This window comes from Rhinolophus sinicus, chromosome 6, assembly GCF_057876585.1.
Source record: "Rhinolophus sinicus isolate RSI-liver-muscle chromosome 6, RSI-T2T, whole genome shotgun sequence".
In the NCBI taxonomy this organism is placed as follows: domain Eukaryota; kingdom Metazoa; phylum Chordata; class Mammalia; order Chiroptera; family Rhinolophidae; genus Rhinolophus; species Rhinolophus sinicus.
This window is the reverse complement of record NC_142506.1, coordinates 56,977,762-57,000,789: the sequence shown is the minus strand read 5'-3', so window position 1 is coordinate 57,000,789 and position 23,028 is coordinate 56,977,762. Positions and strand designations below refer to the sequence as shown.

The 23,028-nt window shown below is 50.4% G+C and overlaps 1 protein-coding gene across 1 annotated transcript in view; it reads right to left on the bottom strand.

Moving 5' to 3' along the window:
* CAPN8 (calpain 8) overlaps positions 1 to 23,028 on the bottom strand; it is a 47,944-nt gene that overhangs the window by 643 nt on the left and 24,273 nt on the right. The window contains exons 7-20 of the mRNA XM_019756353.3: positions 22,633 to 22,718; positions 20,160 to 20,234; positions 19,273 to 19,433; positions 16,342 to 16,517; positions 12,864 to 12,875; positions 9,591 to 9,802; positions 8,670 to 8,706; positions 7,689 to 7,757; positions 5,101 to 5,158; positions 3,563 to 3,627; positions 2,746 to 2,814; positions 2,254 to 2,332; positions 1,594 to 1,710; positions 684 to 742 (exon numbers count right to left, since the gene is read on the bottom strand). Of these exons, the coding sequence (XP_019611912.3) occupies positions 684 to 742; positions 1,594 to 1,710; positions 2,254 to 2,332; positions 2,746 to 2,814; positions 3,563 to 3,627; positions 5,101 to 5,158; positions 7,689 to 7,757; positions 8,670 to 8,706; positions 9,591 to 9,802; positions 12,864 to 12,875; positions 16,342 to 16,517; positions 19,273 to 19,433; positions 20,160 to 20,234; positions 22,633 to 22,718 (1,275 nt within the window). The remainder of the gene's footprint in view (positions 1 to 683; positions 743 to 1,593; positions 1,711 to 2,253; positions 2,333 to 2,745; positions 2,815 to 3,562; positions 3,628 to 5,100; positions 5,159 to 7,688; positions 7,758 to 8,669; positions 8,707 to 9,590; positions 9,803 to 12,863; positions 12,876 to 16,341; positions 16,518 to 19,272; positions 19,434 to 20,159; positions 20,235 to 22,632; positions 22,719 to 23,028) is intronic.

Sequence of the window (23,028 nt, the reverse complement as noted above, 5' to 3'; positions counted from 1 at the left end):
GGCTTTCCCTAGACCACTGGAAAGGCGTCAATGACATCCCCACATTAGAGAAGGAAAGAAAGTGGTTGTTCTCAGACCACTCGGCACGGCCAAGAATAACTGGTCCTCTAGTTCCTTGGCCTCAAGAACAGGTCAAGGGCAACGCCTCCCTCCTGGCCAGGACCCTCGGGACGTTCCCTCACCTGCCTCTGCTGTAGAAACTGCAGCCCCGCACAGCGGAAGCGCTGTGGTGTTGTCTGCATAAAATGTCATGTGACTGTACACAGGAAAAACACTCATTGACTTTTCGTCTTCTTTCTATCTTGTTGCAATTTGATTGTTTGGCTTCTGATGCTCCATGTCAAGCTAAGATATCTGGTCCTAGAAGTCACACACTTTCCATTGTCCCCAGCACCTACCATTCCATTCAGATTAACAAGGGCTGGCATCCTTGAAATGACCTGAAATGTAGCTATAGATTTATCTTTGATAATAGTAACTATAATAATAATAATAAATTAATAAAAATGTGAAAAGACTGTCTGACAATGACATTCCTCTTTGCAATGCCCGTCAAAGAACATGTGTTGTACCCGCATGGAAATAGGACAGGTCAACAGGAATAAACACCACTCAGCACCTGTACTGTCCAAGACTTTCAAAGTACTATCAGCAAGCAGTTCATCAGAACTCAAGTCATTTACCTCAGCCAGAGAGAGGTGGACGATGCCGTGCTGGTCCTTGTCCAGAAGCTTGAACAGTTCTAGAACACCAGAGAAGGAATGAAATTCGATCGGGATGTTCTTAGACTTTGAAAACATCAGAGAGCTGCCTCTGTCCACCCGATCCCCGCCTTGTATGCTCCCTCTTCCCCAGCTCCCACTTAGCCGCAGGGACCCCGAAAAGGTGGCTCTAGATCCAGCGCCCAGGGTGAGGGGTTTGGTCAGCAGATGTCCCCCTGCCCAAATCCACCAACTTCCAGCTGTAAGCAGAGATGGTTCCTTTGTCACCTCCACCTTCAGAAGCTCTAGAAACTTGCAATTCTTTGAACAGGGGGTGGAGGAGGGCTGAGGGCATGGGACAGACAGCAGTTGCCCATTCGTGGGTGATCCTTAGCTTTGTCTCTGGCTGCCCAAACTTGTCCTATTAGAACTTACCAACTCTCACCCCTCAGTGCAAGGAAAACTCTCTCCCTTAACAGGATGCCTTAGCATGAGCCCAAGACCAAGGGGGCAGGAGAATACAAATTGCCTTCCAGACAGGGACACCTATGTCCTCCCTGGGAGGTGACACCTGCTCTCAATATGGTCCCCATGGAGGCATAGATGTGAATAGACATCAAAAGCCATTTAAGAACCATTACTGGGACTCATTCACTGTGGCCCAGTGACTGCACATAGTAGGTACACAATAATCTGGATGGCAGCTTTTTAAGTCTCCAAGAAAAGGCAGCCTGTGACCTTGCGCGTGGCCAGCTTGGACTTGCTCAGCCCCTTCCGTTTCTGCTTCCCCTCACCCAAGGATCCCACAGTTACAGAAGCCTGTCTGTTCTGCCCCTGCCCCTCCCTGCATCCTGGGAGAAATGGGACGGGGTCAAAGAACAGAGTGACTCACTGAAGAGGGTCTCCAGGCGAATCATACAAGCAACAAAGCCATCAAAGTCGATGCTGAGTTTGCTGCAAGCGTACCGCGTGGCGATGGTCTGCTGTACCTGGTTGCTGAGCATGAAACCTGCAGGCAGAGGGGCCTGTGTCACAGGTGGAGTGGACGGCTCAGCACTGCCTCCAGTACAACTCAACGTGCTGAACGTGCAGGGGCCAGGACTGACCCTGCCTCCTCCAAGGGACACCAGAAGGGTCTGCTCCTCCAATTGGTCTCCTCTGAGGTAATTAATTCTCCTCAAGATTAGCCTCTTCTCTGGTTTTAGTTGGGCCTGTAGCTCCAACACAAACACAGCGAGGCATCCCACTCGCCACAGCAAGAAAAAGCATGCCTCTCCGGGCCCCCCTCCTTCACAGCTCCACCCTTTGTAATTGCTGTCACCTTCCCAAAATTGTAAAAAAGGGGCACAAAGTCTGAAGTATTTCACCATACAGAAGCCAGCAACAGTCCTTCCTCCCTTGAGAGGAAAGGTGCTCAACAAACCTTTGTTGTGACACTGATTTCCAGCATAAGATAACGACCACTGATTCTCATTGGCAGTCGTCATAATAAGAATAACTAAAATGAGCACTACTGGGTCCCAAAACCTTTGTCTCCAGGACATGTCCTCACCTGCCTTCTTGAAGGCTGTCCTCATCTCGTGGGCATCAATGGTCCCCGAGTGGTTATAATCCATTTCCAGATAGATCTCCTAAAACAGGAGAGAAAATCCAGGGAGAATAGAGCTGTTTGTGGACCCTTCCAGAACTATCTCCCTCCTCTGGACTGCTTCCTCAGAAGGCTGGGGACGCCCTCAAGAGAAGACCTCACTGACTTCTCCCAAGAAGCTTTCAGAACAACAATGAGAGTTTGGGCTGGTGGCCAGTGCTGGCCACTCTGTCCTCTGACTTCCAGTGAGGGCATTGGCACAAGTGTCTCTCGTTGCCTTCTCACTGCTTCCTGAATAATGCATCCAGGGTTTGTGTTGGCTTTACCATGATTAAGGAGCTAGTCAGCCTACGGCATGCAATGGACTAGGAATGAGTGTCGGGAGGGAGAGAGGCTAGAAACGGAACAGAGGAGAAGGACCAGAGTCCAGAAACGCACAACGGTCAGAAGAGTTACCAGATACTTCTGAATCTTCAAGTACAGAGTCTTGAATTCCACGAGTCCCAAGGTGCCTGTCCCGTCGCTCTAGGCAAGTTAAAGGCCAACATGATCAAGCCCCAATTCTCCATGCCTTGTGGATTTTTCTCTTGAGATTTTGCACAATGAGTGTCTTAAGGCCTCAGTGAACAGTCATGTCTGTCGTAAGCAGAGTCCTGGGGGTCACGGTGGTGGAGGTTGGTGGGAAACACATTCAAATAAAGATTCAAGAGTGAAACATTCACTGAGGCTCTCCTTTGAGATGTCTGGGAGCAAAGGACAAGTCAAGAGCCCAAAGCCCCCTTAGTGATGTCATTCATTAGCATCTAACACCCGAGGCATCCTGGGTAATTGAGAGGCTTGAGTGACATGATCTGTAAATTCGCTTCCAAATTTAAATTTTGGTGATTGATCATTGAAATAATTAGTTGTTTAGAATGTCAAAATATTATCAGAAATGTCATCAGAAGCCCTGGGGGGGATTCTCGGTCATTGCAGTCCACATGTATTTATCTATGTGTCTCAAAGGGAGTTCCAAGCTACTCAACACTAATTCCAAGGACGCTGGGACACAGGAGCACAGCTGGCTCCTAGGCCACTACTCAACCAAAACAGGCAGAAAGTTCTGCGGCATTCTCTGTGTCCAACTTACATTTCCTCTACGAATCTTTACGGAGCCCTTTATGGGCTGGGCAAGGGAGATTTGGGTTTTGAACTGTCCCATTCTCACTGGGAAAGGTTGAGGAGTCATTCAAAACAGGAACAAAGTAGAAATAATGTGCCACTTAAAGGATACATCCATCAGGCTGACCATCTCCCTGCAAGTGTTGATGTGAAATCCATCGAATTTTATGTCCGTTCCTAAATATTTAAATAGAAAAGGGTGGGAATAAGAATCATCTGAAGACGGAAAATAATCTCCATGGCAGGAAGCCACCAGCGGAGCCAAATATGGTCTCTATAAAAAGGGGAGCATGGTGGCAGGCTTCTCGGCAGAAGCCCCCCGTCTCTTCTCGCACCTTGGGAGGTGGTACAGGTGGGTACCAGTGTTCCCGCCTGTTCAGTGAACCCACAGGGTTCAGCATCTCAACTGGGCTTTGCTACTCACAAGCCACAGACTTCACCAAGCTAATATCTGTGAGTTTTGGTTTCCTCCTCCATCGAGTAGGAATAAGAATAATAATAATACCTGCCCCAAAGACTGGCTGGGGATGAAATGAAATAATGTAAGTGAAGTTCTTAGCACAGTACTTGGTATACAGTAAGTTCTTAATAAAATAAAACAGCTCACTTTCTATTGGCTAGGTGTTGGTCTAAGCCCTGTCCCCATTTTATAGACAAGGAAACTGAGGCCCAGAGGTTAAATAATTTGCTCAAGATCTCATGACCAGAAGGGGGCAGAGCTGGGCTTTAAACAGGCCATTTGGCTGCACAGCCAGAAGTGAAGCTGTGCGTTTAACCAGGACACACAGCCTCTCAAAAGGCAGCTGTTATCCTCACTGGCTGACATGCAGGCTTCTCCCTGGAACTCCCGCCATCTCTCGCTTCCGCGCTCACTTTGCCCACAGCTGGGAGCCAAGGTAGGAAGGTGCCAAAGACCTAGCGGCCTTCTCCTTTCCTCCCAGCTCTTTCTCAGCAAAAGCACGGGTGAGAGCTGGAGCAGAGGGTGGGAGGGCCATCCAGCCAGGGCCTGGGCTCTGAGCCCTGGGGAGCTGCTCAGCCGTGTCCCTGTGTCCTGCATTCTCACGCCCCATCTGGCTACAGTGGGTGAAATGCCTGTTGCTCAAGCAACTGGAAGACAACCATCGCTGGGCCAGACAGGAAGCCAGCTCCGCGCCAGCTCACATGGGCTGGGTTCAGACAGGAAGAGCAAGGCTTCCCTCCTGGGCGCAGCGTGATGCCCCGACAGCCCCAGGACTTGCTAAGGCCTGAGATGGGAACTGCCGCGGTCTGGGACAGTCCCAAGCATCCCTCCCCAAAGGTGCACCACAGAGCAAGGTCTTCAATCTGCCGTTTTCCACGTTATCAAAGTCATTCGTTTTGTGGGAAATTTTCACTTAGATCAGTCTCAGCCAAGCTTCCTTCCTCCCAGGAAGCAGCGCTCCCTCCCTCCTACCAGGCCAGCATCAGCCCCGCCCTCACCCCCCCTTGGCCTCTCTTACCTGCTGCTGGCCACTGTCTCAGCCCTGAGGGAACCAGGACCCCTGGGGTCAGAGGCCAAAAGCCCCCTCCCCCCAATTGCAGGTGCTCCTGGCCCAAAGCCTGTCCCCACCCACACCCCAGCATCTCATAGGCTCCCTCGGACTTCCTGAAAAGCCCCAGCATAGAACTTACGTTTGGAAAACTCCTCATTCAGAGCCTTCTTGAGTTCATTGGCACTGATCTCAGAATCCTAGAAAGAGTAACCCAATGCAAGTCACGTCAGGCCCTCGCACACTCTCCAAGATGTTAAATTAATGTAGAGTCAGACACCAGGCCCATTTCAAAATGCTGCGACATCATTCAAAACCCAAATTCTCAGTTTCTCTGGGGTTCCCCACAGCCTGGGGGAACGTCTACACTGATGACATCAGCACCATAAGGCTGCCAGCTGCGGGCTTACTGTCTTTCTGGGGCCTGCTTTACCTGACAGCTAAGTCTGGTGAGCTGCAGATTACAGGAGCCACACCGATGGGCCACCCCCCGAATGTGGAATAGCCTCAAATTTTCAAAACAAGTCTGCGCCCACTTTAGAGTTCAGGTAGCCATGATTTTTGTAAACTGCTAAACACTATATACCTACACGATGCAATTTGTCATTTCCATGGAATATCGTTGCTTGGGGTTCATAGCTACCAAGTGGCAGCGTTGAGACTCGAAACCTAAGACTGTCTCACCCCAAAGCACCCGCTTTTCTCACTGCACCTAGGGGAGCTGCCATTCCACACAGTAGCCCATCTCACACTGGGAGTAGAGATTTAGGTGACTAGGACTTCCTGTGTGCGTTTGGATAAACACTGAGCCAGAGGGAAGATTTGTTCCTTAACTCCCAGCTGGACGATAGACCTCAGGCAGGATGACAAATGAGGTGCAGAGAAAAGGTGCTGGACCGAGATCTGGGTTCCAATCATGACTCTGCCCCTTACTTGCCATGTGACCTTAGCCAAGTCACTTCCCCTCCTGAAGTGTGGTTTTATCATTTGTCCCCAGGGCAATCCCACTTCTCCCATCCTCCACCAGTGGGTCCCAGCAATTCTGCAAAGACTGAGATAAGAGCTGCACAGAGCAGCGTCTCCTACAAGGACAGCTGGTCATTCAGGCACAGAATACTCCCAGTAAAGAAAACTAAGGACCCTCTGAGTGAGAAGCCTCCAGAATGAGAATATTGCCCCATTAACCTGCCAGGAAAGAAATGGGATGTTGAAAGTCTATGTTCGGACCTTCGCCTGTCCCTCGGAAGCCTTGTACCCTAGCCAGCTCCTTAATCCTCTGTTCCTGTCTCTTCACCAGCAGAGCGGGGAGAGTGACCGATACTGCCCAACGCTGCAGGGGGAAAATGCTCAGTTACGTGAAGAACTAGTATACAAATAGGAGCTTTTCTATGTTCATTGTCCTTGATGTTCTTAATAAAATATGACCCCTTGGCAGCTAAGGCAATAAAGTGTGATTAGTAAGAATATTGGTCTCAACATCCACCTAACACATAAATTCACTCAAGGGTTTCTTTAATCACTATGCAAAGGAACTGTGTCCCCATGTGTTATCATCAGCAAAGGATTCTGATGCACTTTCTTCTCTTCCATTCTGGAGTCTAGAAAGTGGCCCTGAGCTTCCCAGAGGGGTGGAGAGCATTTCTTTCCCCTTCTGTTACAAACTTAATATTTGTGTCCCCCAAAATTCATAGGTTGCGACCTAAGCCCCACCGTGGTGATATTAGGAGGTAGCTTCTTTGCAAGGTAATTCGGTCCTGAGGGTGGAGCCCTCATGAATGGGACTAGTGCCCTTATAAAAGGACCCGAGAGATCCCTCACCCTCTTTCCACCAGTTGAGGCCATGACGAGAAATCAGCAATCTTCAGCGTAGAAGAAAACCCTCCCCAGAACCCATCCATGGAAGCACCCTCATCTCAGACTTCCAGCCTCCAGAACTGTGAGAAAGAAATGTCTGTGGCTTATAAGCCACCCCACCTGTGGTACTTTGTTAGAGCAGCCCCAGCTGACTAACACCTTCCAAGGCCCTTTGGCACATCTCATTGGCCTTCAAAAGCAGCGCATTCCCTGAGGTTATTGAGCCGGTGGTGATATTTGGAATCCTGACTTTGCTCTGATTTGTGGCCCCACAGGACTGGACCCATAATAAACCAGCATCAGCAGGATGGGGAGAGAAGGAGTGGGGACACGCATGACTTCTGTCGCTGGCTCCATGTGCCCCGGAGCGGTGCTGGCACTCAGACCAAGCTTGAGTTCCACAGGTTGAGTGCCGCTGGTCTCCCCGAGGTCCGGCAAAGTGGCAGGGCAGAGAGCAGCAGGCCCTGGCCAGGTTAGCTGAGCTGCCTTCCACCCGCGCCGGGCGAGCCCTCCCACCTCTGAAGCATATTGATTTAGGGATATTTTGCCACCCTGGCATTTTAGTCCGGGCCCTGATCTGGCAGAGCCAGTGAATAAACAGAAAGGCTTTGGGCATGACCTGGAGACTCAGGTTTTCCATTTTCTTAAAAGGCAGTCAACACAGTAAGAAAAGTGGCCTCAGGACCACCATTACTCTCCCCGAGCAGTGCAGGAAAGGGGACAACACAGGACGGGACAACAGACACAAGCTGGCAGGTGTGAGACCCGCAGCCTCACCCTTTCTACTTGCAGAGACTCAAGGGAATACAGACCAGTGGCCTGAGCGTCTCGATCATTTTCCTGCCCACCCGGGGGTTGCGTCTGCAGTCCACTCACCTCCCCTGCAAGCTTCTTGAACAGGCTCTGGAACTGGTGGACTTCTTCATGCCCATCGCTGGGATGTGGCTGAGAGGCAGGACCATTGAAAAGTCAACACGGGGATCAGACTTGGCACCACCTCGTGCATCCACAGCAACGTGGGCTGACAAATTTGATATACGCCAAGTAATAGAATATGTCTGCCCAGCATCCCTTCAGCACCCACAGCAGCTGTGGGGTGCCCCCCGTGGCCTCTGCAGTGACACCTCAGTCCGTTTGGTTAGACAGAATGGAGCGGGGACAGCTGGGCCTGTGCCCCATGAACAGAGGCCTGCCCCTCCCCGGCCAGAGCCCAGTGTGGCCCCACAACACGACCCCTCATAGAGCAGCCACACTCAACATGAGGAAAAGGACAGTGAATTGAGGATACGAGGGAGGAGTACAGGGGAGAAGGCAGGTGAACCTACACTTCAAACCCTGCACATTTCTTCCTCCAAAGTCTGCTCTGAATCACCTCCTCCAGGAAGTGTTCCCAGACTAGACGTTCACTCCAGCAGACCCAGACTGTGCACACGCAGGTTTAGATCTACTTCTGACATGAGCTTCCCATCATGTTTTTCATAGGCTCCCATCATTGGTCCTCTGAAAGACTGAGGGCAGGGAATTGGGTCTCTTTCTCTCATCGCCTTCTCTATCCTGCATGGAACTGCTCAAGCACACAGGGAGAGCTCTGAGGGTCCAGCTGACTGCATGGGGGGGGGGGGGGGACACGAAGATTCTGCCCCCTTCAGGGGGTAGAAATGTGTCCCAGTGCTGTTTCTATCTCATATTTCTCAGGAAGAGCCAGGGCCTAGAAAATGTTGTGGCCCTGATGAATGCAAAGTCCTTACTGTATAAAGGACCATCCTTAATATATAAAGAACTCTCGTGAATCAATGAGGAGCCCCAATGACTGCTACACAACAGGGTCAGAGATTGGCGGGTGAAAAGAGTACATACCTCATGTGGATTACCGGCTACCACTGCCCCAATTTCCCTGAAACACAAAGAAAGAAACCAATGGAATAAAAGTAGAAAGTATTGCTAATGTCTAGGTCCTTTTAGGAAGTTTTTGACCCTTCTGAGGAATTGGCTTCCCACCCAAGACCTTTAGTTCCTACTTACACCAAAATGCATAAACCAAATATTTTAACAAAAATCCCTCCCCTTCACTGCTCCAATCCCCACCAACCCCACCTTAAGTTTTGTTTTTGTTTTACCAGAGACAAGAGATGCCATGTTCAACTGGCCCCGTGGAATTGAGAATGTTCACCCTGGTGGCCCACTCTTCTGAAGAATCCCTCCCACCCTGGCCTAGTTACTACTGTTCTCTTCCCTGGGAACCCAGCTGTGAATCCCTGTTGAAATGGCCTCCGGGGAATGAGCCAGCAAACTCATAGCCCATGTATGCATGCATGTGTGTATGTGGTCTGTGGTATTGTGTGTGTGTGTGTGTATGTGTGTGTAGTATGTGTGTACAGGTGGTGTGTATGTATGCATGTGTACATGTGTGTACATGTGTGCATGCATGTGTGTGGTGTGTGTATGTGTATAAGGGGCGGAAGTGGTGCTCTCTGGGTCCGACTCTGTGGGCCTCACATACCCACCTGCTGGGAGGAAAACCCTCTGATCAGGCAGTTACTGGGGTCCCTTCTCTCCAGCCTTGACCTTTTTTTAAAGAAAATTCTCCAGTATCCTATAGACCAAAGTAGAGGGGCAGTGGGGGGATACCCAGTAAAGGCCCTTGGGACCTTGTATACATTTCTTCTGGAAAGTACCAGCTGGGAGCTGAGGTGGGTCACTCACAGCGACAGGGCCCCAGTCCTCTGCCACCCCCGGCACCCAGACACTCCCACGCTCACAGAGGGAAAGGACACGCACTGGGCCTGGGCCTTCTTCTCTGAGAACACCCTCAGGCAGAAGTCTCCATCCTGGAAGGGCTGGAAGGTGGACGGCACCACCACGTACTCCCCAGGGGGGAGCCGGGCCCGGGCTGAGACCTCCCGCAGGTTGACATAGATGCTGGAGCGGGCTGCTGGCTGGTGGCCCAGGAAGAAGTGCTGGCCCAGATGCATGTCCGTGTGACTCTCCATCTGCACAGAGAGCAACAGGCAGAGTCAACTCCCCTGAAACATGAGGGCTAGCGAGCTTGGTTATGTCATTTTGATTTAGGGAGGGGTGATGTGACGTTCAACGCTTGGCTAAGAATCAGGATGCCTTAGATTCTGTCCTGAACTCAGCGGGTGTTGATCAGCAAGTGTCTTCAGAGCACCTTCTGGGTGCCAGGCCCTGTCTCAGGCCTTGACCTTGACCTTGTGACCTCTCCCTCTTCCCAGTTAAAACAAAGGGTCTAACAGTAGAGCTTCCAGTGTGTGCCCAGCTTCCCTCTGGGTATTTGCCTTCAAGAATCACCCACTCACTGAATCCAACTCTTATCGTGGCTGTACCGGGGGCGTGGCATTGAGTACCTCAGTACAGGCCTGTGGCTGGAGAAGTGAGTTTAAATCCTGGTCCTCAAGCAGAAGCAGCCAGAGGCAGCTCCTAAGGAGACAGACAGAGGGGAGGCGGCCGCCAGGCCTCCCTCTGGGCCTTGTGTCTCCTCAGAAAGGGGAAGTTGCTCCCCATGACCCATCTGTTTGCTGGAGAGAGAGGGAGGCTGTCAGCATATGACACAGGCTAATTAGCGACGACAGAGTGCTTCGAAAACACAGGTGTCAATGTTATTATTGTTGTAATTAAGCCTCCCACAGACTGTGTCTTTATGACCAATCTTCATCAAGAGGCCTGGGACAGAGGGCAGGTGCTGATAAGAGGCAAAGACTGTGAGTTCTGTGTGACTCGGAGCCAGAGGCCCACCCCAGAATGGACAGTGTCCATTCACAGTCACCAGATCCTCTTTGGATCATAGGTCTGCTAAGCAGGGGAGAAAGCAGGGCCACCTGCCCCCACTGCCCTGGTCAGGACTCCATGGGGATCGCCCAGTCAGCCCCTGCTGACCAAGGGCAGCCACAGTGCTGGGGAGCCCCCTGAAAGTGTTTACAGTCTGGGCAGGAGGATGCCGAGGCTGGCCAGCAGGGCCATGGGCAAGGTCTAAGTGTCATGGACTTGAATGTCATTCTTGCCATCCCTGAGCATAGCAAGGGGAGGCAACAGGGAGACCAGCAGGAGAAAGTACTCGGTGGACTGAAGTGGGGAGGCAAACTAATCTGGGTTAGGCTGAGAAAGGGGAAAACCGAATTCTTGCAAGAACCCCGGGGTGGGACAAACTAGAGAATTCCTGCTTGGAAGGCCAGACTAGGAACTGGAGGACATTGAGGCAAGAACGGGGTCCCCTCTATCCTACCAGGGACTCCAAGAAGCATATGCCCCCAGGCCCCTGGCATAGCCCAGCTGGGGGGTGGGCACAGGACGGGGGTCGAGCAGGTTTCACTGAGGAGGGTTCTCAAAGTGTGGGCCCAGGACCAGCATAAACTTCCCTGGGAAACTTGTTAGAAATGTAAATTCTCAGGACCTACAAACTCGGAAACTCTAGGGGGTGGAGCCGAGCAATCTGTGCTTTAACAAGCCCCCCACACCTCGCCGGGGATTCTAAGGCAGTGGTTTGAGAACTGTTGACCCACTAGCACTTGCCAAGCCTACAAGATCAACGATGAAACATTGAAGGCTCTGGTAGGTGCTGTTGGGGGAAGTTCCACTATGTATATATATGACCTCTCTCATATAAATGGGACATTTCTGATGGGACCCACCATCCACCAGATTTAGCTCAGGTTTGGATTTAACTATTTTCCAATAGTGAAGAGGTGTGTGTTCCAGACCATCTATGCTCCTTTATTCGTTACCTCCATAACCAATAACATGCATTCGTGAGCCAACGGGCAGGTAGACCAGTAGTCTGCAGCCTTGGCGCAAGGCATGAGATGGAGCCTACAATTTTGGACCTCATTGCCACATGCTACATTCCTGGCCAAGCATGAAAACCTGAGAGAACAGGGTTAAAACTATAGCAGGGCAAACACACCTCTACATATTTAGTGCACCTGCCTCCAACTGGGGGAGCCCCACACAGAACAGAGGTTCTTAACCTCGGCCACACATTGGAGTCACCCCAGAGGTTCTGATACACAGTAAGTCCTCAATGTCGCCGATAGGTTCTTAGACACTGACTTTCAGTGAAACAAAGTATAACAAAATCAATGCTACGCTGGGCTCATTGATAGAAACAAGAGTTAAGTTTCTACGGCCTATTTCTGGTCACAAAAACATCACCAAAATTCGAAACAAAGACCCAAACCCCTACTAATATTAAACACTGAAATAAATGTGCGTTCTATATACATTTCAGAAAGATGAATAAAACCAAGTAAGATCATTCTTTCCCAACCACTGACTCCAGTTCAAAGTCTCTGGTGGCCGGAGCCTCTCCAGGCAGCTGAGGGTGCCAGGCGGGGCCCACCCTGGACAGGGTGCCCTTCCACTGCTGGGCCACTCACACCCACGCTCACTCACACAGACTGGGACAAATTTTAAAAGCTCCCCAGGTGTCTCCAACATGTAACCAGAGGCTCACTAGGCCAGAACAAACTGGGGCTTGACTCTGTGCTGGTTGCCATGGAGACATGCCAGTCCCCTCCCCAGGAGTGCTGCCTGGGGCTCCTCCCTTCCACTGGCCCGAGACAAGTGGCATAGCCGGGTTAAGCCTGGAATGGCGCAGGAAACCCCAGACATAAGTCTGACAATGACGATATATATCTCTTTAGCCTAGTTGTAAATCACTCAGGAGGCACAGGAAGAGCCAGGAGCCAAAAAGATAAAGTTGGTCCTTCCTTTCCTTATCGGAGATCAGGCCATTTATTTCTGTTGGCTAGGTAAAGAGAAGCCTAAATTGTGCTATAATTATCTTGTTCGGATTGGACCACCAGGCACACAGGGGGCAAAGGTCACCACTGTCCCCTTCCACGGGGGCCTGGCAGGTGGGACTCAAGACTGTCTTTACCAGCTGTCAGGGTTATCAGCTCACCGGATCATGTGGGAGTCTGTTTGTGGGAGAACCAGCTGCCATCAAAGGAAGCAGATGCTGCTGCATGCCCATCGGAGGAGGCAGCCAAACTATGTCTTACCAAAGGAAGGCCATCTCTGTCAGCACTCACATACCTCTTTGGGGACCTACAGGACAGAAGAAAAGAGCAGGTCACCTGAGAGTCCCCCCTTTGTGCCTCTGCACCCACCCCTCTCCAGACTGTACAATCCTGGGCCACTGGGGAGGAAGTTCATGCTAAAGTGTGAGACTAGTCAGTATTGCTGAAACCGGAAAGTCACTGAGGAATTTCAAGGCCATCTCTAGACAACTGAGCCCTAGAAATCTGAAAGGAAAAAAAAAAGTTTCTACTTTTTTACTTTATTTTGTAGTTGTATGATCTCTCAGGATCCGAAATTCTTCAGGGGTCATAACCTTGGGGTTTCAATGAGCACTGACATTTTACAGACCGATAGACCTGGCCTCCCGATCAAGGGGGGTTCAGAAACAGGACCTCACTCAACTTGAGCCATACTTTATCTTGCCCTTGGTTACAGCGACTGGTTCAAGAAAAGTCACGTGACCGAGCTGTGTCCATCAGAGACTTCTCTAGGAATTTTGAATTGGAACTTAGGGAAAAGAACCCCTTCTTTTATGCTGTGATATTACAGGTGCTGTGAAGAAAACTAGACCAGGAGAACAGCAGGAACAGCAGAGAGGACATGCACACGGAGAGAAGGGGGCCTGATAGCATCCAGGCCCCTTGTTCCAGATGACCTGTGTTCCCCTGGATTTGGTGACATGAGCTGGTAAATTCCTTTTTCGCTAACCGAGGTAGACTTAGGCTTTATTATCTGCAACTGGACATGCTGACTCCCCCAGGAAACCAGCTTTCAGAGGCAGAGGGAACCCTCCATGCCAAGGTAGAGAAGAGGGTTTCCTCCTCTGTCACTTCTTCCCTTTGCCCCTGCTTTGCAGGCTCTTTTGACCAGACAAGCGTGAAGGGAGTTGTTTGTGGCTTAGGTCCATGGGTAACTGCCTACATCTCTGGGAAAAAAAGAAATTAGGGAAAGTTTGGATCAGCGGGCCTCCTCACTCTGGAGCCCCATTTGTACTTGTCAGCCGAGGTAGGAAAGTCCAGGGTCACTGTGGCTCCTCTAATGCTGAGTTGAAACCCAAATCACCCATGCAGAGGCCCCGGCTGTCTAGGAGAGCAGAGGTCCTCCTGGTATCTGCCTCTCCCCTCACCCCCTGGCAGGGACTCTCCTAATCACCGAGGCTGTCTCTCCAATCAACACTCGTCCACTGCCGCTGGCACTGGATCCACCCTGCCCGGAGTCACTGGCCTATAGCTGAGCCAGCTGGCCTTAGCCCTGGCCCATTGACAGATGGCTCCTTACAGTCACCTTTGAAATGCAGGAAACTAAATGCAAACGGCAGGCCTGCCTGGCGGAAGCCTGTTGTCACTGTAGGAAGATAACGGGAGAGAGAGAAAAGGCCAGACACACAGCGAACGGGAGAGAGAGAGAAGGCCAGACACACAGCGTTCTTTAGCCTTCTAGCCTTCGGGGTTTCTGGCTGCTTCTCAATCAGGGTCAGGTTCTCAACCTCAAACCAGTCTCCACTTTGCAGATAGTTAAAGCCAGAGGAGGGGGTTACAGGAGTCAGAGAACAGTACCCCCTACGATCCTTCTCTACAACCCCCGTTACCCACTATAGTCCCAGGTACTCCCTATAACCCCAGGCGCTCGCTATAACCCTATACACCCCCACTCAACCTAATTAAAACTGCTTGTGTTCACAGATGTCATACTCTAAATTTTATGCCTCCAATCACAAGAAGGTCCACAGAGCACATGCATGGGGTTATTTTATAAGCAGCTATAATTTGATGTCCGAAAAATTGACATGCTATATATATATATATATATATATATATATATATATATATATATATATATAATTTATGAGAGCAAACGCCATGCCAACAAACCTATCTCAGTGTGGTAGTTCATGACCCTTTGGAAGAAGGCTTTGCTGATCGGGTTACATAAGGTAGGGCCAGTGGATGATGAACTGGTGGCCACAGTACCTGAGGAGCCCACCTACTACCTGCTCTCCAAAACCATTACTGACTTTCCTGCTGTCAAGAAACACGTGGTACCCCCTCTGGCTGGAATGTTCTCCCTTCTCCACCTTTAAAATCCAGCTCATCATTGAAACTCTGATCAACAGTCAGAGTTGATCATGAACCTCCACGAAGCTGTCACTGTCTGAGGAGATTTGCGCTCACCAGGATGGACCCATCATAGCAGATCTGACCTGCCCTGCAGTTAGTTGACTGTGTCTGATTTCCTCCCTAGACTGTGAGCACCTTCAGAGCAGCAACCATGTGCCATTCCTCTGTGTCTCAGCTTTCTGCACTGCACCTAGCACATAGTAAATGCTCATTAAAACATATTGCATTGACACACATACAATAAGTGCTTTCCCATGTTTTTATCCCCAGAAGCAAAGGCTCTAATTTAGTGCTATTTACATTCTAGGTGGGGAAGGACAAGCTAATCAGGAGTAGAATTGGAGCTTATTTATTTGAAATTCTTTTCTCCTGCCATCAAGCAGCAAGGTTGTTCCAACAAAAATTACACACACATCCATGTACCCTAAACTCTAAAGCCCTAAGTTCTAAACTAAGAGAAAGAAAAGGGCTGGTGGTGGTAAGAACTTGACAATTGCCCTTTTCCCCTTACTGGTTTCTTATTACAACATTTCATTTTCATGCAGTAATTTATGCTGAGATGTTGGGCCTCCAGCCAACTCTTGGTCTCCCTGATTAGAATTGTATTTTTCCCAAGAAATTCATTTTTACCAAAATTGTTTAAAGACAGCCATCACGAATCCCTCCAGAATGTGTTATAAGGAGTGTTGGCCTGTCTAAAAAAGTAGATTCCAATTTGTTCCTGACTAGGCTTATCAAGACCCAGGGGTCTTGCTTTACCATATCTGTGAGGCTGTGAACTCCACAGAGGGGTGGTTACCAGTGCAAATTGGCATATTGAGCCTGGCACTTCAGCCTGAGACCAGAGCCAGTTGTGGTCCCCAGTCCAGAAACACCAGAGCTGAAAATGGCCATGTCGGTGGCTTCCCTCCCCTCGCTCATCCCTGTGTGTTCCAACAAGTGTCTCACGGTTGCCCAGGTAGAAAAGGGTGTTGGTCTTTGGATCCATGTCCAGCCTCCCTTCCCCCATTCTGTGATGCCCCTCATACTCTCTGTGTTCCCTCCTGTGCCTGGGCCCCATGTTCTTGGCTCCTGTCCCCTGAGAAGCCTATACCTGGAAAGAGTCTAATGAGCATGTTTACACTAAGCCCTTAGTGACAGGCAAAGATTAATGCACTATACAGCTCATGTTAACAGCAGAGATTAAGCCATAGGAATGAATCTCGAACTGTGGAATTCGGACCTCAGTAAGGCACTGGAAAAGGCATTAGGAGAGAAGGAGAATGCTTGATTAGGAATACTTAAGCAATAGGAAAGATGCACTCCAATTACTGGCCCAGGTATTCCGACCAAAGACACCAAGTGTGCAAGGAAGGTTGACCCCAGCTCGGGAGTACCTTGTAGATGGCATAGCCGATACTCAGCAAGCCCTGTCCGAGCCTCTTCTGCCGTCTGCGATTCTTCTGCATGAGACCCAGCAGCACCGTACAGCAGGGGTCACCGACGCCCTCTTCCTGGTGGTCGTCCACCTCGGCCAAATGGATTTTGAACTGGGGATTGGTCCAGTAAGTGGCTGGAAGTCACCAGAAGATGGTGGTTCCCCCCCATGGTCGGGGACGTGAGGAGATGGGGAAGAATAAAATGAAAGGGAAGAAACGCGATCATCCCAAGGACAGCAACAATCTGGGCAAACTCTGTCTGGTAAGCTGCCTGGGCAAGTTGTCTTTACAAGGAGGTCAGGCATTTTCTTCTAGCTCCCGAGCCCACCCCCACCCCCGCAGACACATCCCATAGCATTCGGAAGCTTTACACATGCCCCTTTGGCCAATGAGGAGGCCAGACATGCTTGACTGGAGGATATTCAAGGTCCCGTGGCCTCAGGCTACGCTGGGTCCCCCTAGGAAGTAACTTCCAGGTCTTCCTGGAGAAATGGCGGACATCCACACGGTCTCAGCTCCTGGCCTATGAAGACAGACCCACTTCCTAGAGAAATGGAAATCTCTGGGTAAAAAGGACGTATGTTCCTAGGACTGATGAGAATGTAGTCCAGGGGAGCCATGCTGCCTGGGGGTCTGTTGACAGGCTATGAAGATATGAAGACAACCACTCTTGCCCCCCGGAAACTGCCGCCTCATAGCCACGTGTTCTCCCTCAGACAGGCCCCAGCTTCAGATCACAGCCCGAAGCTGCCCTAATTGCCGATAGTCTATCCATCAGCCCACGGGCCCCTCTGGATGGTTTTAGCATTTGCAGCCCACAGATGAGATGTGCTCCCTTCAAGAGCAAGTCGCTTAATAATGCACGAGGAATAATAATTGGCAATTAAGAAGGATGCCTGACACACCACCTATGGATATTTTAAAAGACCGCTTCGTTTCGAATATGATTTTTTAAATACTCTTTCAACACCGTGATTATACTAGCCAAGGCACAGAGAGGTCAAACGGGTCATCTCAGGGCACACAGCAATTCTATGATAGTCAAGTGGCAGAGCATAATTGAAGAAGACAAGCCTGACAAGCATTTCCGTGCCAGAGCCTCGACAATTTCAATAATGACGTGCCCTGGGGGAAGAAAAGGAATGGGGAAAAGGGGCGTTCTTGTCATCTCTAAATAAGGGTCCAACTTGATGAAATAACAATGCATTCACAGGTGACCACGAGTCGCTGATTATTATTTTTCTCTTAACAATCAGATTATTTATTCAATTCCACCTTCCCAAAATCTCTACTTTCTGATTCTTTTGTTTCGGGGCCCAAGCATGTGGGACCTTATAGCCAAATATGTGCAGATTCCAGAGGAGCCAGAGACAGTTCTGTAATCTTCTATATTTCCATCATTACCAAAGGGCAGGAACCATCCATCTCTCCCCGACAGCTAGTTGGCAGGCGGTACAGATGTGACTTAGCGCTTACACATACCTCAGGCACCCCCTGCAGTTCTGAGCTCCCAAAATGATCCATGCAAATTCACTACGCATTTTCTAAGCGCTTGCTAATGGCGAGCCTGTTTTAATTTCTCCCACATGCAACATGACGGCAATCTCTACAGTTTTTGTTTACTCCTCAACCAGAACTGGAGGATGAGAATGGGCCATAAAAATAATACATCCCATTTGTATAACACTCGCTGTTTCCAAAGCATGGGTATTATCGCTCCATTTTTGAGGATTAGGAAACTGAAACTCAGAAAAGGGACCCTCCCAGGGTCCCACAGCTGGTAGGCTGAATGACAGTGGCCAGAAAGGACCTCGCCTTCTTTCTCTCTGCTCAGCAGTGATCTCTGCCGCCAGAGATGGGCACCGTGGGTTGGATGGGGGATGAAGGAAGGAGGGAGCTGGTCCAGACCCAGGCCAGTGCTCATGTGGGATTTTATTATAACGCACTTCCTCAGACCTGAGCACAGCCCTGCGGTTGGCTCTGTGTGAGGAGAGAGCAGGAGGCCCTGTCCCGTGCTTACAGTTTCTGTCAATCAACATGTCACCATAGACTGGGAGGGAGCCCGGGCCCGGGAAGGTGGAGAGTGGAGAGAGTGGGTTTTGCTTTCCTTCCTTTTCCTTAGAGATGTGGGGTCGATTTTTTCAGAATTTCTTCTTTAGGTGCTGCCTCAGCTGATTCGACCTAGGAGGAGCCTATATATGTGCGTGTTAGTGATCTGCTGTGAACGAGGGACTTCCCGCCTTTAATAAGATGAGGTTAGTGCAGAAGCAATGGTTTGCACCTGGCTATCCACACCACCAGGGATGATGCCCCTGTGACTCCCACAAGAGCGAGGACCAGCCATCACAGGCCCTGTGTGCAGCCATCCCTGACCCACATGGCCAGGCCCCTCCACCTCCGACTCAGGTGCAAACACAAAGCAAACTGGCTGTTCTGATGGACGCAGTCAGCTGAAAACAGCAGGTGTGGCACCTGTGTCCCTCTAGCTCCCCATCAGCCTCTCTGCCCCAGAGCTCAGCAGGATGGGTGCCAGTCAGCGAGGTCAGGGGGAAATGAACAGGAGGCCTTCATGCAGGGTGCCAAGAACACAGTTACTAAGAAGGAGCACATCTTTGGGGGACAAGGGGCAAGTGGGTGAAGCAGGGACAGTGTGAACCCATAAAAGCTGAAGAACGGTGTTACCTGAGATCAGGCCTCAGCTGAGGGGCTGCAGAACCTGCCCACCTTTGCTGCCCTGGCTTCCAAGCCCCAGGGGGGACCAGGGCCTCCAGGGGGTACCCAAGAGCCAGAGAACAGAGTGCAAAGGCGTTGCCCAGAGTTTAACCTATAGACACCCAGCTCGGGGGAGGACCCCCAGGAGGGAGACACCCAGGCAGCCCTTCCCCTCACCTGGGTAGTTCTGGCAGCCGCCAGCCGTGGAGCCCCGTGTCCAGCAGCCATTGAACAGGACCAGGTTCCATTTGTGCACCTCCTCGCTGCTCAGGGAGTCCGGGGACAGGTTGCAGATCTCCAGCCGAGAGAATTGCCTCAAGAAATCCGGAAAAGACATCCTAGGGGACAGAGGGACCAGAGAGCTCTCCGTCAGGGGAGCTGGGCTGGGAAGGTGATGGAAGGTCATGCCTACTGGGCCCAGGGAAGAGCAAAGGCCATGGGCTGATCTTTTCTACAGACCAATTTGCTCACTATTGTGAGCAGGTCCGTTCTTACTAGAGAGTCCGCCTCGCACATATGTAACCAGCCAAGCCACGAGAATGAACCATAACCTGGAAGAGACCCCAGGAGGGTAACCCCAGCAAAGCCCCTGCCTCCAGGCTGGGTTACATCTAAGTCTACAAGAGGTTTCCTCCTATTTAATTCTGACCGATGTCCAGCAGAGCGAGGATCGCTAAGCCATGTCATCTTCAAGGGGTGTCATCATCTTCCTTAGCCCACCCACGAAGGAAGTTATCCTAGTTTGCTGGTAAGCTAAATCTCAGATTAAAGAAGGAGGAGAGCTCTTATTTCATTGAAAAGAAACAGAAAGTGAAGAAGACAGGCTGAGAGCTCCTCCGTGATGAGGGCCCAGGTACGGTGGTTTCAATGCGTTAGACATGCTGGCATAGAGGTCGAATTATACGCTAGGGTGAAAAAGGGGAGAAGAATGAAAGCCCCTTGCCCCCCAGGCTGGGAACCATGCATGTTGGATTTCTGGAACATCTAGAGCTATGTGGCCCCACATCTGAACTGGCAGTGAACCCACAACTAAGGGCCTGCTCTCCCGTCGACAACGCTCTCACCAAAACTCCCCATCCTCAGCTTTCTTGTCCAGCTCTTCTTTCTGCCTGGGATCTATGTAATTCCACTCTGGTGCGCTGGGGGAAAAAATAATAAAACTTAAACATGTTTTGAAATGAAGCAGAGGTTTTCATTCCTGAAGGATTAGTTGTGATGCAAGCTGTTCACTGCAACTAAACTTCCCCCCAAAGACCTGAAATGGGATAAGAAAAGAAATTTTTTTAAAAAGCTGGGAGGAAACGCACAACAGAGAACATGGGGGGGAGTACAGAGTGAGGGGAGGGCATGCAGGCTGGGAACATGGACTCCACCACGGCCACTAGCAGGGCGACCCCAGACATGCAGCAGGAATCTTATGCCATGGCCGTGCCCTAAACTTACTCTCCAGGCTATTTTCACATTTCTAATTAGGGCTCCCAGGCCCCCGATCACAGGAATGGGGGAGTCTGAGAGGCCATGCAAGAGGCCTGTCACAGAAAGGCATGCTATCAATTATCAGTTAGTCAGCGGTCATTCTGGCTTATCTATCAGTCTGGGTGGAAGATATTATGAGAGGGTCTGACCATCTCTGGCCACACAGCCATGGTCCACCGCCTGAGATGGCAAAAATGACAATCAGGCACAACCATGATCCACCGCCTGAGATGGCAAAAATGACCATCAGGCCAGGTGTGACGGCAGTTTTCCTAAGGAACTGTCACCCCGTGAGGCCTCCTGCTTGTGGACTTTCTGTGGCAATACCCACAGACGTGGTTCAAATGCCATCTCCATCTACCTGCCCTTTACAAAGTTGGGTTTTTCTGAAATATGCATGCAAGGTCTACATAACTGAGCAATATTAAGATGCATCTTTTTAAAAACTCTCCTTTCTGAATGCTTTCTGCAAAATTTGAATGCCTCCCCTTCCCTGTGTAAAAGCTGGGGCACACCCATGCCCAGCCTCTAACAGCCCCCAAGGGAACAGGCAGGAGAGGTCCCCAGGCCTCTTTAAATCATCGAAACATTGACTGGATCAGAACCACATCTCAGACGGTGCTTGTTATAAACAAAGATCCAATTTAGGGGACAAATTGGAGAATTCTAGATCTGACCTTAACCTTCCAGTTGGTTTTTTGAAAGGAAAAAAAAATATTTAATTTAATTAGACATTGGGCTGAGTCTAGACATGCTACCTCAGTGACGCAACGCCCTCTGCCCCCAACAGCGCGTGCGTGCGCGCACACACACACACACACACACACACACACCCCAGGCCAGTCACCACCGCCACCCTTGGACCTGTCCCAGCTTGTCAGAGACTGGGTGGCATCAGGGAAAGGAGAGAAAGGCAAATAAGCCCTTTGACAACTTGGTAAACAGGTGTTGGTTAAAATGGCCAAAACTTGGGGTTTCAATTTCATTCGGCCATGGCATTCCTTTGGGGTGGTTAGCAGAACTGGGGTTTGGGGTTTTGCTTAATCTTGGGCAGTCGAATGCAAAATCTTTCATAGAGGAGGCCACTCCTGGGCTCTACGGTCACGAGTCCCCTCATGACACAAACCTGAAGGGAAGTATTGCCGTTCTGAGCGGTTTAAATGTCATCAAGTTCCCTTCAAAAGTCCTAGTGGCATCGTGGAGTAAGGACAGCACGTGGGGTACACACAAGGTTTAAGGATATATTGGGAGGGGGGTTATTTTATGACCATTCCCGTTCCTGGTGGCTCTGCATCAATGACACTAGTGAATTCGATTTCTTTCTCAGTGTCAACCCGCTGCCCCTGTGCCAGCAGTGGTGATTAAGAGGAAACTGCTCCACGCTTTCAACACCCTCCAGCACCTCGGCGACATTGATTCCAGGCGCAGTGGTCGTGGGACACCCCGGGAAGCCTCGGTGCCAGTTACCATCTCGGACTGACTTCCTGTCCCCTGAGGTTCAGACGCCTGCCCAAGAAGCGCCTGTCTGGTCATTAAAGGCTTTGCGGGCAAAGATCAATACGTGCCCATCATGAGCTCCCAGAGAGAGCGCACGCCACTCCATCCATCACTGCCCGCTGCGGCCAGCTGGCTCCCAGGATAGAGTTCCACTCTCTAAGTGTCATTTCCTCTCGGGGCTGAGGGGTTTGGCCTTTGTCAGAGTGACCGGGGTTTGTGGAGTGGAAAGAATCCGATCGTGAGTGAGCGATCTCACCTTTGGATCACCACCCTGCGGCGGGTGGAAAACAGACAAACCCTTCAGTGCCGAGCAAAATTCAATGGAGCTGCCAAACTTGCAAATGCCAAGAGGCCAATCCAGAATCAAAGACTAGCTAAGTGGGTTTTGTTTGGCTTTTTCCAGCCTGGGACCGTTTACTACTCGTGTCTGCAAAGGCTGTGTCATCTGAGGACAGAAAGTGTTACTGAACTCACTCCACCATCAGTGGCATCATTATTGTGTGTTTTGCAGGACGTCTTTCCACCGAGGGAGGAGAGGACTCGGGGAGAGAGGACAGCACCTACTCATCACTCCAGGCTCCCGTCCACTCCACTTGGCCCCACGGATTCCTGAGTCTGATCAGCTTCTCTGGACGGCCACGGTAATCCACCTGCAAGGTCCACATACAAAACAGCAACTGCAATTGTGCCCTCCTGCTGCCCCTCATTGATGTCTGTACCTCAGAGGATTTGCATTGCGTTTTTCAAATGTCCCTAAACAACCGCTTTGTTTGCTTTTGACATATGTTTTCCGGCCCTGGCCAACTGCTCTATTTTTCACAACTTGGTTGCATAAATAGTGAGTCTAGCACAGAAACAAGCTTATGTCTGCCTTAACCTGAATTTCGATTTTTATAGTTGACTCTGTTCTTAATATACGAGACCTAATGATAATAAATGCCCTCCCAACAAATACTCATA